The sequence below is a fragment of the Pituophis catenifer genome, unplaced genomic scaffold (genome assembly GCF_029215685.1).
Source record: "Pituophis catenifer annectens isolate HBS135680 unplaced genomic scaffold, rPitCat1.0.hap2 SCAF_11, whole genome shotgun sequence".
Taxonomy (NCBI): Eukaryota; Metazoa; Chordata; class Lepidosauria; order Squamata; family Colubridae; genus Pituophis; species Pituophis catenifer.
In genome coordinates, this window is record NW_027256891.1 from 24,433,888 (window position 1) to 24,449,109 (window position 15,222).

General features: G+C 44.4%; 1 protein-coding gene across 1 annotated transcript; it reads right to left on the reverse strand.

The window, feature by feature from the left end:
• Positions 1-3,329: 3,329 nt before the first annotated feature.
• COMMD5 (COMM domain containing 5) lies at positions 3,330-14,309 on the reverse strand. The gene is made up of 7 exons (XM_070951751.1): positions 14,077-14,309; positions 10,248-10,408; positions 9,727-9,755; positions 8,205-8,255; positions 7,859-7,954; positions 7,241-7,316; positions 3,330-3,790 (listed from the first exon to the last, which is right to left on the reverse strand). The coding sequence occupies exons 1-7, from the start codon at positions 14,246-14,248 to the stop codon at positions 3,689-3,691; spliced, it is 687 nt and encodes a 228-aa protein (XP_070807852.1). The 5' UTR covers positions 14,249-14,309; the 3' UTR covers positions 3,330-3,688.
• Positions 14,310-15,222: the final 913 nt, after the last annotated feature.

Below are 15,222 nucleotides of genomic sequence, written 5' to 3' on the forward strand. Positions count from 1 at the left end.
GCCCACCCCGCGCGGCCCGGGTTTATATAAGGCAGGTCGGGCGCTGATTGGCTGGCGGGCTCCGGACGGCGAGGTTTTATTGGACGACGGGGGGGGGAGCCGACGAAACTGGTTACAAAACCGGACGCTTTCGCTCGGCGTTTTGTAACAGGCGCTTTTGTTGCAAGGAAGCGGGGCGGCGGCGCCACGGGAAAGTGGGGGGGGGGGAAGAGGGGGGGGTTGGTGGGGGAGGGGATTTTTTTTTGGGGTGGGGGGTTAAGAAGAAGGGAAGAAGTGTGGGAAAGACAGGGCTCTTGTTTTGTTTTGTTTTTTTTCCACCCTAGCGTTGGTTTGTGGGCTCGGAGCCGTCACTAAACGAGACAGTTGGAAGTCGAGGACTGCCTGCGGGGAGGTTTTTTTTTTGGGGGGGTCTTCCCTCGATGGGGAAGAGGAAGGGGAAAAAGTGTGGAAAAGACAGGGCTCTTGTTTTGTTTTGTTTTTTTTCCACCCTAGCGTTGGTTTGTGGGCTCGGAGCCGTCACTAAACGAGACAGTTGGAAGTCGAGGACTGCCTGCGGGGAGGTTTTTTTTTTTGGGGGGGGTCTTCCCTCGATGGGGAAGAGGAAGGGGAAAAAGTGTGGAAAAGACAGGGCTCTTGTTTTGGTTTGTTTTTTTTCCACCCCAGCGTTGGTTTGTGGGCTCGGAGCCGTCACTAAACGAGACAGTTGGAAGTCGAGGACTGCCTGCGGGGAGTTTTTTTTTGGGGGGGGTCTTCCCTCGATGGAGAAGAGGAAGGGGAAAAAGTGTGGAAAAGACAGGGCTCTTGTTTTGGGGTTTTTTTTTTTTCCCCCCACCCCAGGTTTGTGGGCTCGGAGCCGTCACTAAACGAGACAGTTGTAAGTCGAGGACTGCCTGCGGGGAGTTTTTTTTGGGGGGGGGTCTTCCCTCGATGGAGAAGAGGAAGGGGAAAAAGTGTGGAAAAGACAGGGCTCTTGTTTTGGTTTGTTTGTTTTTTTTCCACCCCAGCGTTGGTTTGTGGGCTCGGAGCCGTCACTAAACGAGACAGTTGGAAGTCGAGGACTGCCTGCGGGGAGGTTTTTTTTGGGGGGGGTCTTCCCTCGATGGGGAAGAGGAAGGGGAAAAAGTGTGGAAAAGACATGGCTCTCCCCCCCTGCCCAGTTTGTGGCTCTGAGCCGTCACTAAACAAGACAGTTGTAAGTCGAGGACTGCCTGCAGGGAGTTTTTTTTGGGGGGGGTCTTCCCTCGATGGGGAAGAGGAAGGGGAAAAAGCGTGGAAAAGACATGGCTCTTCCCCGCCCCCCCAGGGCCGGTTTGTGGCTCTGAGCCATCACTAAACAAGACAGTTGTAAGTCGAGGACTGCCTGCAGGGAGTTTTCTTTTTTTGGGGTGGAGGGGGGTCTCTGTTGATGGGGAAGAGGAAGGGGGAAAAACGTGGAAAAGACATGGCTCTTGTTTTTTTTTCTTTTTTTTCCACCCCAGGGCCAGTTTGTGGGCTCTGAGCCATCACTAAACAAGACAGTTGTAAATCGAGGACTGCCTGCGGGGAGTTTTCTTTTTTTGGGGTGGAGGGGGGTCTCTGTTGATGGGGAAGAGGAAGGGGGAAAAGTGTGGAAAAGACATGGCTCTTCCCCCCACCTCCCCAGGCCGGTTTGTGGCTCTGAGCTGTCACTAAATAGAATAGTTGTAAGTCGAGGACTGCCTGCGGGGAGTTTTCTTTTTTGGGGGGAGGGGGTCTCCGTCGATGGGGAAGAGGAAGAGGAAAAAGTGTGGAAAACATACAGCTCTTTTTTTTTTTTGTCCAGGGCCGGTTTGTGACTCTTAAGGGGTCACTAAATGAACCGTTGTAAATCGAGGAGGATGTTTGGCGGGCTGCGGGCGGGGGGGAGGTCTCCGTCGATGGGGAAGAAGAAGGGGAAAAGTGTGGAGTGTTAAAAAAGACCCAAGTACCCCTTCCCCCACCCCCAGGGCCGGTTTGTGACTCTGGGGGGTCACTAAATGAACCGTTGTAAGTTGAGGTTTTTTTTGGGGGGGGTCTCCGTTGATGGGGAAGAAGGGAAAAGTGTGGAGTGTCAAAAAGACATCTACAAGGTGCCTTCCAACTCTTGTTGTTATTCTGTTATTCAGAAGTTGTGGGAGCTTCTGGTGGCGCAGCAGACTAAAGTGCTGTTAAGTAGCACCAGCTGCCTGCAATTACTGCAAGTTCGAATCTCACCAGGCTCAAGGTTGACTCAGCCTTCCATCCTTTCGAGGTAGGTAAAATGAGGACCCGGATTGTGGGGGCAATAAACTGACTTTGAATAAAAAACATCACTTAGGGGGGACCAAATGCCCTACTAAGCAGGTATATACCAAAGTATGAAGGCGATTGCTTAACGCATTGTAAGCCGCCCTGAGTCTCCGGAGAAGGGACGGCATATAAATCGAACCAATAAAATAAAATAAATAAATGTTTTTAAAGGCGTAGGTTATGCGAGCTGCCATTCCCTTCTTCAGTTGTTCCCCGATCCGTCAATCAATGAGAGCGGTAGCTAAATAAACTTTGTTTGGTCAACATGCACTTTGGCATTGTGTATTTCTACCCAGATGGGAGTCCCTGCCCACTGCCTATTACAAGAAAGGAAAACGGGTTGGAACAAACAAAGAGCTCTTTAGCCAGCCAATCAATCAATCAATCAATCAATCAATCAATCAATCAATCAATCTGAAGTGGTGTGCCAACAACAAGAGATCGAATGTCTCTGCCCTGCAGTTTATGAGGTTAAAAAAAAAACCAAAAAGAAATCCAAGATGCTAGAAATCAAGATTGGAGGAGGAGGATGGGGAGGGGGGAATGAAAATTTGGGAAGATCTGCTTTGCTTTAGACTAGATGACCTCTGGGGAGCCCTTCTCGTTCTTATTCCGGGACTTGGTTCGAAAGGGTCATGGTTGTGATAGCCTAAAGGGTTTTTTTTTTGGGGGGGGGGGTTTGGCTTATTTTGTGGGCGTGGCTTGATGGTCATGTGACAATTGTTTAGGATTTAGCAGAGGTACTGGTCTACCAGGCTTTTAACTGTTTGCAGAGCTGTACCGGTCTACCCATGTGTTCTTGGAGCGTTCTGGTCTACCCATTTATTATTATTATTAATAATAATAATAATATTATTATTAATATTATTAATATTAATATTAATATTATTATTATTATTATTATTATTATTATTATTAATATTAATTCAATTTATATACAGAACCGGTAGTAACAAATTTTAGATTTTCACCACTGCTTAAAACCCGTTTCGGTGCACGCAGATCCCACCCTCCGAAATAAACCAGACATATGAATCACACAGTTCATCTGAAAAGGCTGTCTTTGTCCATTAGGATCATTATTATTTTTTAAAAAAATGTTTGGAATGAATCATACATAAAAAGGGTTGAACAGGAATTAGGCTATTAACACTCCTGCGGAGAATTCAAAGTTGTTGGGTTTTTTTTGTTTTTTTTTAAAAAAAGTCACATAAACAACCTTCTAACCAGCAGTTTCTGACCCAGAAAATAATAACCAAAAAAAAAAAAATATGTACAGCCAAGCTCCTGTAAGGTTGTATAACAACACACGTAATCGCATGTACAAAAGGTGTCCTTGTGTTTTCTCTCCGTTGTAAACTCTTCCTGCGTTGAAAACTTGACAGTTTCTTGTTTTCGCTGTTCAATCCTGTATCTTCAAAATGCTCCTTTTCTCTAAGTCGTTCATCTCCTTTAAGATGAGAGCGATGTTGTATCTTAATTCTTGGAATTTGGCCACGGGGACCTGATACGGTAAAACAAAATGAAAGGAAAATTCAAACTTTAAAAAGTTGAATCCGAATCTTTCTAACCCCACATTTATTTAATAATGTAGGCAAGTCTTTGACTTACAACGGTTCGTTTAGTGGTTTTTCAAAGGGTCCTTCTTCGCACTTAAGTGTTGTGGTCCGCCAGCAGCCTGCCGAGCTGGCAGCAGAGTCGGACAGTGAGGAGGCTGAGGAAGAACAGGGTCCAGTCCTGTAGTCTGGGGTAGGCCCGGATGAGGGCTCTGCGTCGGAGGCAGAGATGGGGCCAGGGCCATCTGGGAGTGATGAGCAGACTCCAGAGCCCGCAGAGTCAGACAGCAGAGAGGCAGAGGAACAGGAGGAGCCTGTTCCTAGTGCACGCATGCACAGAGCTGCCGGAAGGCAAGAGCAGCTAAAGCAAAAGGGACGACTTGGGAGTAAGGCCAGGAGATGATTGGCCCCTCCCATAAGGCTTAAAAGAGAAACAAAGGCACTTGGGCCTTTTGCAGGAAAGCAACGTTGCTAACTCGGTTTCCAGTCGGCATCTCTTGTTTGTTTCTGAACTTCATGGGGCTTTGCCAAGTAAGGCCTTTGGCAGGGTGTCAAAGAAGATAAAGGTTGGTGATTATCCCGAAGGACTTCTTCCAAAGGACTTGTTTTTGGCAACTAATTGGGACTCAGCTGGGAATGAACGTAATTCTCAGCTGTTACAATAAAATACATTTGTTTGGGACTAATTGTGTCTTGTAATGACTCAGTAAGCTTAGATCCCAACACTATGATGGGTTGCAGAATCTCCATGGTTACGTGATCAAAAATTCGTTGACTTGGTAACTGACTCATATTTATGACGGTCGCAATGTCCCAGGGTTCCTGTGATCCCCTTTTGCCACCTTAGCAACGTCAATGAGGAAGCCAGATTTACTTAACAACCATGTTACCGATGTAAGAACTGCAGTGATTCACCTAATAACTGCGGTGAGAAATGTCGTAAAAACGGGGCAAAGTTCACTTAACAATGGTCTCGCTTAGCAGTGGAGATTTTGGGCTCAATTGTGGTCGTACGTCGAGGACTCCTCCTCCTGTTGAAATCCAATGAACAACGCACCACACTTCACAAATACAGAGATGTACAATTAAAAGTGTCTACGGGTAAAAATGAAAACACCTGTTCTGCCCCAAAGAACACAGCACACACAAAGTCTGTACAAAACTTAAATTTTACTAAAATAACTCAGTCTTTTCCAAACAAAGGCTGTTAATAAACGTTCTTAACAGCCTACAAAAAACCAAAGATAAAAGTAATCACAATCTTACGAAGGTTGGCAGAAAGCCCAGAAGCAATTTTGCAGAGAATCCAGACGCAAAGGAGAATGAACTAAAGTTGTTCCCTATAAATTGCTTCAATTGGCGTTCCTCCTTAAATAGGCTAAGGGAGTGGCCAATTAGCCCCAAGCCTTACTCTTGAGGAGACCTCTTCCTGAGGAGCCACTCCTGCCTTTTGGCAGCTCTGCGCGCCCGTGCATCAATAAGAGGCTCCTCCTCTTCTTCCTCTTCACTTAAGGGAGCTTCTGGAGGTTCTGAAGGCCCTGGCTGAATCCCCGCCTCTGGCACCACATCTTCTCCAGCCTCCTCATTGTCTGACTCAAGTGCCAGCTGCACAGGCTGCTGCCGCAGCACCACACCAGCCTCCTTGCTGTCAGGATCAGTTACAATCCGCACAGGCCGCTGACGGGCCACAATAACACCTTACGTCAGGGTAATGATGATTTAAAGCTGACCAGCCCTTTAGGACTGAGGATGAGTCAGCAGGGTTATTGCCCTTTTAAGAAGCTGTCTATATAAGGGAGGCCATTAGAGGGCGTCACTCTCCTTGTTCCGTATATCTGCATTGTAGTTCTCCGTGTAGAGTTGAAGAGGACTGATTGCTTGCCTGGCTTTGCTTAGCATGTGTATGTATATAACTTGTATATAAACCACTGTTTGTAAAGACAAAACCTCTGTGTCCTGTATTTGGCTCCTGGGTTGTCTCAAAATAGTTGTCACAACTGTAAACACTCTGACACCTTAGAACAACAACGACAAAACACTCCCTAGATTTTGTATAAAAAGAATTGCTTTTCTGTGTTTCCTTTAAATTTCTACATTTTAAAAAATGGTTCATTAAACTACACAATTTTTTTTGTGTAAAAAAAAAAGTTTTCCATCCTCAAAATTCACATTAGTCTACGATTCGGATTCTGAGGTAAGTTAGAATCCCAGGCATAAAACACGGATTCTGGGGAGCATTTTGAGCTGAAAAAAATCAATGCAAAATTCAAAGGAACTTTGCCCCAAAAACAACTTTAACTACCCTATTTTTCAGAGTATAAGATGCACCTTCTCCCCCCCCCAAAAAAAGAGGGTGAAAATCTGGGTGCTTCTTATACTCCGAATATAGCCCCGCCCAGCTTTTCAAACGGAGGTTTCAGAGGCATCAGAAAAAAGCATCAGAAATGAAGCTTCAGAAAAGAAGCCCCCAAACAGAGCTTCAGAAAAAAAGCCTCTGAAAGGCTTTTATCTAAAATAATATGGCAAGCAACAAAAGAAGAATCAGTAAAGGTTCTAACCAAAACAAATCTGGGAAAATGACACAATAACCAACAGATCAGAAGAGGTTAATCTACATACCAATACCAAAGAAAGGAGATTGAACAGAGTACAGCCTCTGAAAGAAGCTTCAGAAAAAAAGCCTCCAAACAGAACTTCAGAAAAAAAAGCCTCCAAACAGAGCTTCATCAAAAAAAGCCTCCAAACAGAGCTTCATCAAAAAAAAGCCTCCAAACAGAGCTTCAGAAAAAAAAAGCCTCCAAACAGAACTTCAGAAAAAAAAGCCTCCAAACAGAGCTTCATCAAAAAAAAGCCTCCAAACAGAGCTTCAGAAAAAAAAAGCCTCCAAACAGAGCTTCAGAAAAAAAAAAGCCTCCAAACAGAACTTCAGAAAAAAAAGCCTCCAAACAGAGCTTCATCAAAAAAAAGCCTCCAAACAGAGCTTCAGAAAAAAAAAGCCTCCAAACAGAACTTCAGAAAAAAAAGCCTCCAAACAGAGCTTCATCAAAAAAAAGCCTCCAAACAGAGCTTCAGAAAAAAAAAGCCTCCAAACAGAGCTTCAGAAAAAAAAAAGCCTCCAAACAGCTTCAGAAAAAAAAAAAAACTATTTTTCCTGAAGCTCTGTTTTGGAGGCTTTCAGAGGCAGAAAAAAAAGTTTTTTCTGAAACAGAGTTTCAGAAGTTTCAAAGGCAGGGAAAAAAACAAAACAAGGCACAGAGCTCACAACCAACAAACCTGTTGCTAAAATTCACCGGGAAGCCGATCCACCTGCCAAACAGCTTTTTTTTAAATTTTCCTTCCCAAAAACTAAGGTGCATCTTATACTCTGAAAAACACAGTATCTTGCTAGCAAGACTTACTTCAAAGCGATGAGCAGATCCATCCGAAAGCTTCAGCTGCATTAAGATGGAAGGCTGCAAAGCCCTGGCCAGAGAGCTGAAAACGAACACATTAAACACTGTGAGAGAAGACATAAAGAGGACAGGCAGAGATTCTGAATCAATATTTGGCAAATTTATTTCCATTCCCCCCCCCATCACCAGGAGAAGCCAATAAAAGAGGGTATCTGTTACTCGGGGTTAGACTCTGGGGTCCTTGGTGCTCTCTGAGCTTGCTCTTTTTCTTGTAGACGTTTCATTACCAAAGTAGGTAACGTCATCAGCACTGATGATGTTACCTAGTTTGGTAATAAAACGTTTGCAAGGAAATCACCACGCTCAGACAGCACCAAGGACCCCCACAGCAAAACAACTGAGTTGAAGTTCCACAAGTCTTAAAGTTGCCAAGGTTGGAGACCCCCGATCTAGAACAGAAGGTATTCTGGGAGTTGAAGTCCACAGGTCTTAGTCACTAAGTCTGGAGTTCAATTCTGGGAGTTGGAAGCCCACGAGCCTTTAAAAAGTCACCAAGTTTGGAGACCCCGGATCCCGGAAGCAAAATCAACCTCAAACATCGGGGGACACGCTAGAATTCCCAACCTGGTTGAAATGGCGACATCAACTCTCCACTTGAAGTCTTCAATTCTGGGAAGCCGGTTTCCCTGTTTCTGAAGAGCGGCTTCGAGGAGGGGGCGTCTGTAAGAAAGAAGAAGGGGCAATATTGCCTAGAAGGTAGAGGAAGGACTCTTAAAAGGCAACAGGTTGGAAAAACGGGCTGTTTCTCCAGTTGAAAGGAAAGGACATTATTATTTTGTTTACGGAGCGGAGAGCTATGTTTGCGCACAGCTAGCCTAGTAGCAGGTTTTTTCCCTATTGCTTCCTTGAGAGATTTTATTGCAGAAAACAAGGCAAGCCTAAAGAGAACATGATGGGAAAACTGACTAACCTGTTCCCAAAGACCACAGTTGCAAAATCGGCGATGAACTCCTCTGGTATCCTGAAAAAGAAGGATCGATTAAAACCCAGTAACTTATTTCCTTCTCAAATTACCAGATGTTTATCTTTGGAAGGTGAAAAGAGGGAGGGAGGGAGGAAGGAAGGAAGGAGAAAGGAAGGAATGGAGGGAGGGAAAAGGGAGGGGAAGGAAGGAAGGCGGGAGGGGAGGGGAAAGAAGAAAGGGAGGGAGGGAGGAAGGATGGAGGAAGAAAGGAAGGAATGGAGGAGAAATAACGCAGGGAGAGGAAGAAAGAATGGAAGGAAAAAAGGAAGGAAAAAAGAAGAGATGGAGAAGGAAAGGAGGGAGGAGAAAGGAGGAAGAGAGGGAGAAGAAAGGGAGGGAGGAAGGAAGAAAGGAAGGAAGGAAGGAACGGAGGAGAAATAAGGCAGGGAGAGGAAGAAAAAAGGGAATGAGGAAAAGGAACGAAAGAAAGAAGATATGGAGAAGGAAGGAAAGGAGGGAGGGAGGGAAGGAAGGATTCTGAAGTTGTTTTTAACCATCTGTCCTGGAAGATTTAATAAAGACCCCCACAATTTACAGACATCATCCTCAGGATGGGCCAAATCCCTTGAACCATCTAATTTTTTATGGTTAGGTTAGTCATAGAAAAAAGAAACTGGTTTTTTTTTCCAGCCGAGTGAAAACCACACACATCTATTTGACATGAGAGAAAAGGAGGAAGGGAACACAGAGGCAAAAGAATTTTTTTTAAAAAAGAGGTAGATAGATGATAGATATAGATAGACAGAGATAGATAGAGATAGATGATAGATAAATAGACAGAGATAGATATAGATAGATGATAGATAAATAGAGATAGATAGATAGTTAGATATAGAGATAGATAGACAGGGTGGATGGATGGATGGATAGATTAGATAGATGATAGATAGACAGAGATAGATATAGATAGACAGAGATAGAGATATAGATAGCGATAGATGATAGATAGATATAATGATAGACAGATAGATAGACAGAGATAGATAGATTAGATAGATGATAGATAGAGATATAGAGACAGATAGAGATAGATAAGAGATAGTTGGATAGATAGATAGATAGAGATAGATAGATGAGAGATAGATGAGAGAGATAGATGGAGAGAGAGAGAGAGAGAGAGAGAGAGAGAGAGATGATAGATAGAGAGATAGATAGAGATAGAGATAGATAGATAGATAGATAGAGATAGAGATAGATAGATAGATAGATAGAGAAAGAGAGAGAGAGAGAGAGAGAGAGAGAGAGAGAGAGAGAGAGAGAGAGAGAGAAGGAAATCTGGAAAAGCAGTTAAGAGCGGGAAAGAGAGCCAGTATAGCTAGCTGGGGAATTCTGGTAGCTGAAGTCCCCATAACCTTAATGGATGCTTTGCAGATCCTCATCTGAAGCCTCTTACAAAACCAACCCAAGCTGGACCCAATAGCCATCCGTTCCGCAAAGGTCTCTGCCAACAGATGAAAAGGAGGCCTACCTGAGCAGTTTCAAATCTTCTTTAAACACCTGTCAAAGGAAAAGAGGGAGAAGACATTAGACGGCGAGTATTTTGTAGCTCATGATTCCACTGTGGGGTCGCTGGGCTCTTGGTGACGTTTCATCACCAAGCAAGGGAACGTTATCAGTGCTAGAAGGGAGTGGGAGAGGAGGAGGAGGAGGAGGAGGAGAGCTGTGAGGTCCTAAAGTCTCTGACTTTGGTTGTTTTCTTGCAAACGTTTCATCACCATACAAGGGAACATTATCAGTGCTAGAAGGGAGTGGGAGAGGAGGAGGAGGAGGAGAGCTGTGAGGTCCTAAAGTCTCTGACTTTGGTTGTTTTCTTGCAAACGTTTCATCATCATACAAAGGGAACATCATCAGAACTCATTCATCGTCAGAATTTCCTTGGTGTTTCACCAAGTCAGGCATTATAAAATTGATTGGAATCCCCGCATCCATCCCCCACCCGGTCTCCTCTTTCGCATCGGCGCGATTCAAATTTAAACCACGAAGACTCACTTCCTGCTTGAGAGACGACGGAGGGAGCCTCAAAGCTTCACGGAGCAGGGTATACATGCCAGATAGGAGGATTGCCAGCTGTTCCTCTGATAGATTGGCACTCTCGGCTACCATCTTCACCGAAGCTTGGCACTCCTTCCCTTCCAAGGCGCTGACGGTGGCTATCGAAATTTAAAAAAAAAAAAAACCAAATAAAGACGACTCCAACAATTCCCATAAGGCTGTCCCCGGAGTAGCATCGTGGACCCGATTATGCCTCCACAGACGTAAATGCTCAAAGGCACAAAGTTTAAACACTGCTCTGACCTCCCCCTGTTGTGACCTAGGCTTCCTGAGTCATTAAAACACACGAGTAGTCCCAAAAACCTCTTTTATTGCAACAGCTGTGAGGAGGAGGAGGAGGAGGAGAGCTGTGAGGTCCTAAAGTCTCTGACTTTGATTGCTTTCTTGCAGCGTTTCATCACCATACAAGGGAACATCATTAGAGCTCATTCATCGATTGATTTCCAGCAAAATCAGCTTTAGAGGTTATCTTTGAAAGATGAAAAAGAGAGGGAGGGAGAGAGGAAGGAAGGAGAATGGAAGGAATGGAGGGAGGAGAAAAGAGGGAGGGGAAGGAAAGGAGGGAGAAAGAAAGGAGGGAGAAGAAAGGAAGGAGGGAGGGAGGGAGGGAAGGAGAAAGGAAGGAAAGAAAGGGAGGAGAAAGAAAGGAGGGAGGGAGAAGAAAGGAAGGAAGGAGAAAGGAAGGAAAGGAGGGAGGAGAAAGACGGGAGGAAGGAAGGGAAGAAAGGAGGGAGGAGAAAGAAGGGAGGGAGAAGAAAGGAAGGGAGGGAGGGAGGAAGGAAGGAGAAAGTAAGGAATAGAGGGAGGGAGGAGAGAGGGAGGGAAAGGAAGGGAAGGAGGGAGGAGAAAGAAGGGAGGGAGGGAAGGAAGGAAGGAGAGGGGGACTGAGCATTCCTGGGAAAGCTAAATTCAAAGCTTTCCTTAAAAGGAAAGCTGGGCCTTACACATCCAGGGTGATAGTCATATTGACTAATTATGAATTAAGTTCCTCCACCAAGGTCTTTCTCTAGGCCAACGTTCCCCTTTCCAAAGAATTTCACTTCTCCTTTGCTATCTTTTCAAGGACAGATAAAAGCCTGCTGGTCTGCCAAACATTTTAGTTTTGTTGCAAATTTCTCTTTCACACCCCCTGCTTTGTTTTGTTTTTTTAAAATTTATAACACAAAGATCAAGGCCAGGAAACCTAAGCAAAACCTCCAGGGACACAGAAATATTTTGAACGAAGGGAAGAAACGTTTAACTGCAGTGAGATTGGAAAACAAAACTAATTTTATTTCCAGGCAGAGAAGAAGATAAATTTGGAAACGCTGCAAGATCCTGCAGCTGTCAAAAGAAAGGATCCTAAATAAGAAGCAAGGTTTGTCGTGAATGCGACTGCTTGAGGGCTCCTGGATTGGAGCTGAAAGGCGAAAGGGAAGCAGTATGCTCCCCTCCCACATTGGGGTAGATTAGGTGCTTTGATAGAAAAACACTTTATATGTATGTATGTGTGTGTGTGTGTGTGTATATATATATATATATATATATATATATATATATATATATATATGTATGTTTTCTCAGGTTTTCGCGGGTGTTTGTATGTAGGTCTTTGGTTATTCGGGTCTTGTCCCACGTAAAATTGAAGGTTTCTTGGCGACGTTTCGACGAAGTCTCATTCGTCATCTTCAGGCTGGTGTTCTCGGCTTCGTGCTTCCAGGAGCAATGTGAGATCGCAGCTGTCTCTTCCTTTTAACTGCTAGTGGGGGTGTGAGCTGATTGGGTGGGGACTTGGCTGTGCTCTGATTGGATGGGGGGTTGGTTGTGCTCTTTAAGGTCCAACACCTTAAAGCTACAGGACATGATATTGACTTTAAAAAGACCAGAACTATCGCCAAAACTGAACACTTTAACAACAGAATAATCAGAGAAGCCATCGAGATAGAAAAACGCCCACACAGCATGAACAAACGAGACAATACCTCCCGCCTACCAGCCATTTGGAAACCCGCCCTTATTGACAAACGAGTCACTAACACGACGAATGACACCAGACCCACACTCACGAGAGCCACACAGGATGTCACCACCACACATCCACGCAGAAAGCAGACTCAAACCCACACTGATAATGAGCCACGACCAAGGACCAGAAGCCAGACCGCAGCTGCATCATTAGCCACTTTAAACCCCTCCAATCCATACATGAAGCAGACTGACACCCACCATGAAGAACTCGCACGGCCACAAACACGAAGCCAAACAACAACAACGCAGCTCACCAGCTCAAATCCCCCTGCAACTCAGACTAAGCTGAGCACAACCAAGCCCCCACCCAAACAGAACACACCCCCAGCCAATCAGAGCACAACCAACCCCCCATCCAATCAGAGCACAGCCAAGTCCCCACCCAATCAGCTCACACCCCCACTAGCAGTTAAAAGGAAGAGACAGCTGCGATCTCACATTGCTCCTGGAAGCACGAAGCCGAGAACACCAGCCTGAAGATGACGAATGAGACTTCGTCGAAACGTCGCCAAAAAACCTTCAATTTTATGTGGGACAAGACCCGAATAACCAAAGACCTATATATATATATATATAACGTAGGTAAAACCTGGCTAGAAAGAATATGCATATATATATATGTCTTTGCGGGTATGTATATGTAAAAAGTTAAAATCTTGGGTGTTTTCCCGCATCATTAAAAGTCTGTTAGTTGAAATGCTTAAAATCCTGGCTAAAATCCCAGTTTAAGATTCTCCAAAATCCCAACAAAACATTTTGTAAGGTCTTTTGAAACTCTGGCTAAAATCCTAACCAACACTTTAAAAGTCTTCTTTTTTGGCAACGTTTCGACAAGCTCTCTAACTTGTCATCATCGGGGCCCCTACTTTCAGTTTAGTTTATATATATATATATATGTTTTCGTAGATTTTCACGGGTACAGGTATGTAAGTCTTGGTGTATTCGGGAAAAGACCCGAATACACCAAGACTTACATATATATATAATCCCACTACACAATATGTCTTTGGTTATTCGGGTTTTCTCCCGCGTAAAATTGGAAGTGTCTTGGGGACGTTTCCACAAAGTCTCATTTATCATCTTCAGGCTGGTGTTTTCGGCTTCGTGCTTCTAGGAGCAATTGCTCCTAGAATTGCTCATTGCTCCTAGAAGCACGAAGCCGAAAACAGCAGCCTGAAGATGAGGAATGAGACTTCGTCGAAACGTCGCCAAGACACTTCCAATTTTATGCGGGAGAAAACCCGAATAACCAGACCTACATATATACATATACATATACATATACATACATACATACATACATACATATATATATATCCCACTACACACCCGAATAACCAGACCTATATATATATATATATGTATGTATGTATGTATGTATGTATGTATATATATCTATATATCCCACTACACACCCGAATAACTATATATATATATATATATATATATATATATATATATATATATATATATCCCACTACACACACATATATACACCAAGACTTACATATATATAATCCCACTACACAATATATCCCACTACATACACACACATATATATATGTATGTATATGTATTAATAAAAAACCCTCCCAAGCATTCAATTCCAAAGATCACCCATCCTCACGTCCAAAATTCCCAAAATTGCAGAAACGCTGAAAACGATCAAAAGCCAATTATTTCTTCCCCCTCCCCCCTTTTAGGAGCTCGCTTTGCTTCCTTCTCCGAGCAAGAGGTTTTTTTTTTTTTTTTTTTTTACCTTTCAGGAGTTTCCGGAAAATCTCTTTTTCTACTTCTTGTAGACTCTTGGCCATGGCTTCCACCTGGGGGGGTATGCGAGGCCCCCAAAAACTGGCCCTGTTCAGGCTGCTTTCGCCGGCGAGCCCCGGGGGCAGGTAAGGGGGCGACACCCCCTTCCCCGCCGCCGTCATGGCAGCTCCTTGGCCCCGCAAAAAGAAGGGCGAGGCAGGCGCCGAGTTGGTTTGCTTTTTTTTTTTTTTTTTGCAAAGCGCTGCAAAAGCAAGAAAAAGCAAATCGAGCCGATCGCTCACGTGACCTTCCCCATTCCCGGGGAACGTTCCATTTCTCTCGGGCGCTCCCTAGCGACGGAAAGGCGTAACTGCCCGACGCATTTTTTTTCTTCTTCTTTTTGCTGGAGGATGACTTTCCAGGCTCGCTTAAGCGATTGGTCGGATGTGACCGAGAGGCTTCTGGGAGTTGTAGTTCTTCACATCTGGATGGGCAAGTTTTCGTCTCCAGCGGTGTGGTAGCTTCTTTCTGGCTGCTTTTGCATCCTCCAAGCAGCCTGATGGGTTTTCTTTACACAGTGACCACATGTCCTTTATTATAAAGGGTGGTATTTTATAACATATAAAGTTGTCCTTTATTATTATTTTTTTTTTTTAAAAACTATTTTGTTCTTTATTTGGGTCATTTAATTTTTACCAAAGGGACGTGGTGGCTCAGTGGCTAAGATGCTGAGCTTGTCCATCGAAAGGTCGGCAGTTCAGCGGTTCGAATCCCTAGTGCCGGGTAATGGGGTGAGCTCCCGTGACTTGTCCTAGCTTCTGCCAACCTAGCAGTTCGAAAGCAGGTAAAAAATGCAAGTAGAAAAATAGGGACCACCTTTGGTGGGAAGGGAACAGCATTCCGTGCACCTTTGGCATTGAGTCATGCTGGCCACATGACCACAGAGACGTCTTCGGATAGTGCTGGCTCTTCGGCTTTGAAACGGAGATGAGCACCGCCCCCTAGAGTTGGGAACGACTATCACATATGTGCGAGGGGAACCTTTGCCTTTACCTAGTTTTTACCATAGCACACTGTTCTTCGTGGTCAGGTAAAAACTATGGATATTTAACCGTCTTTTAAAAATGAATTTACGTATCATACAGTTGGATATTTT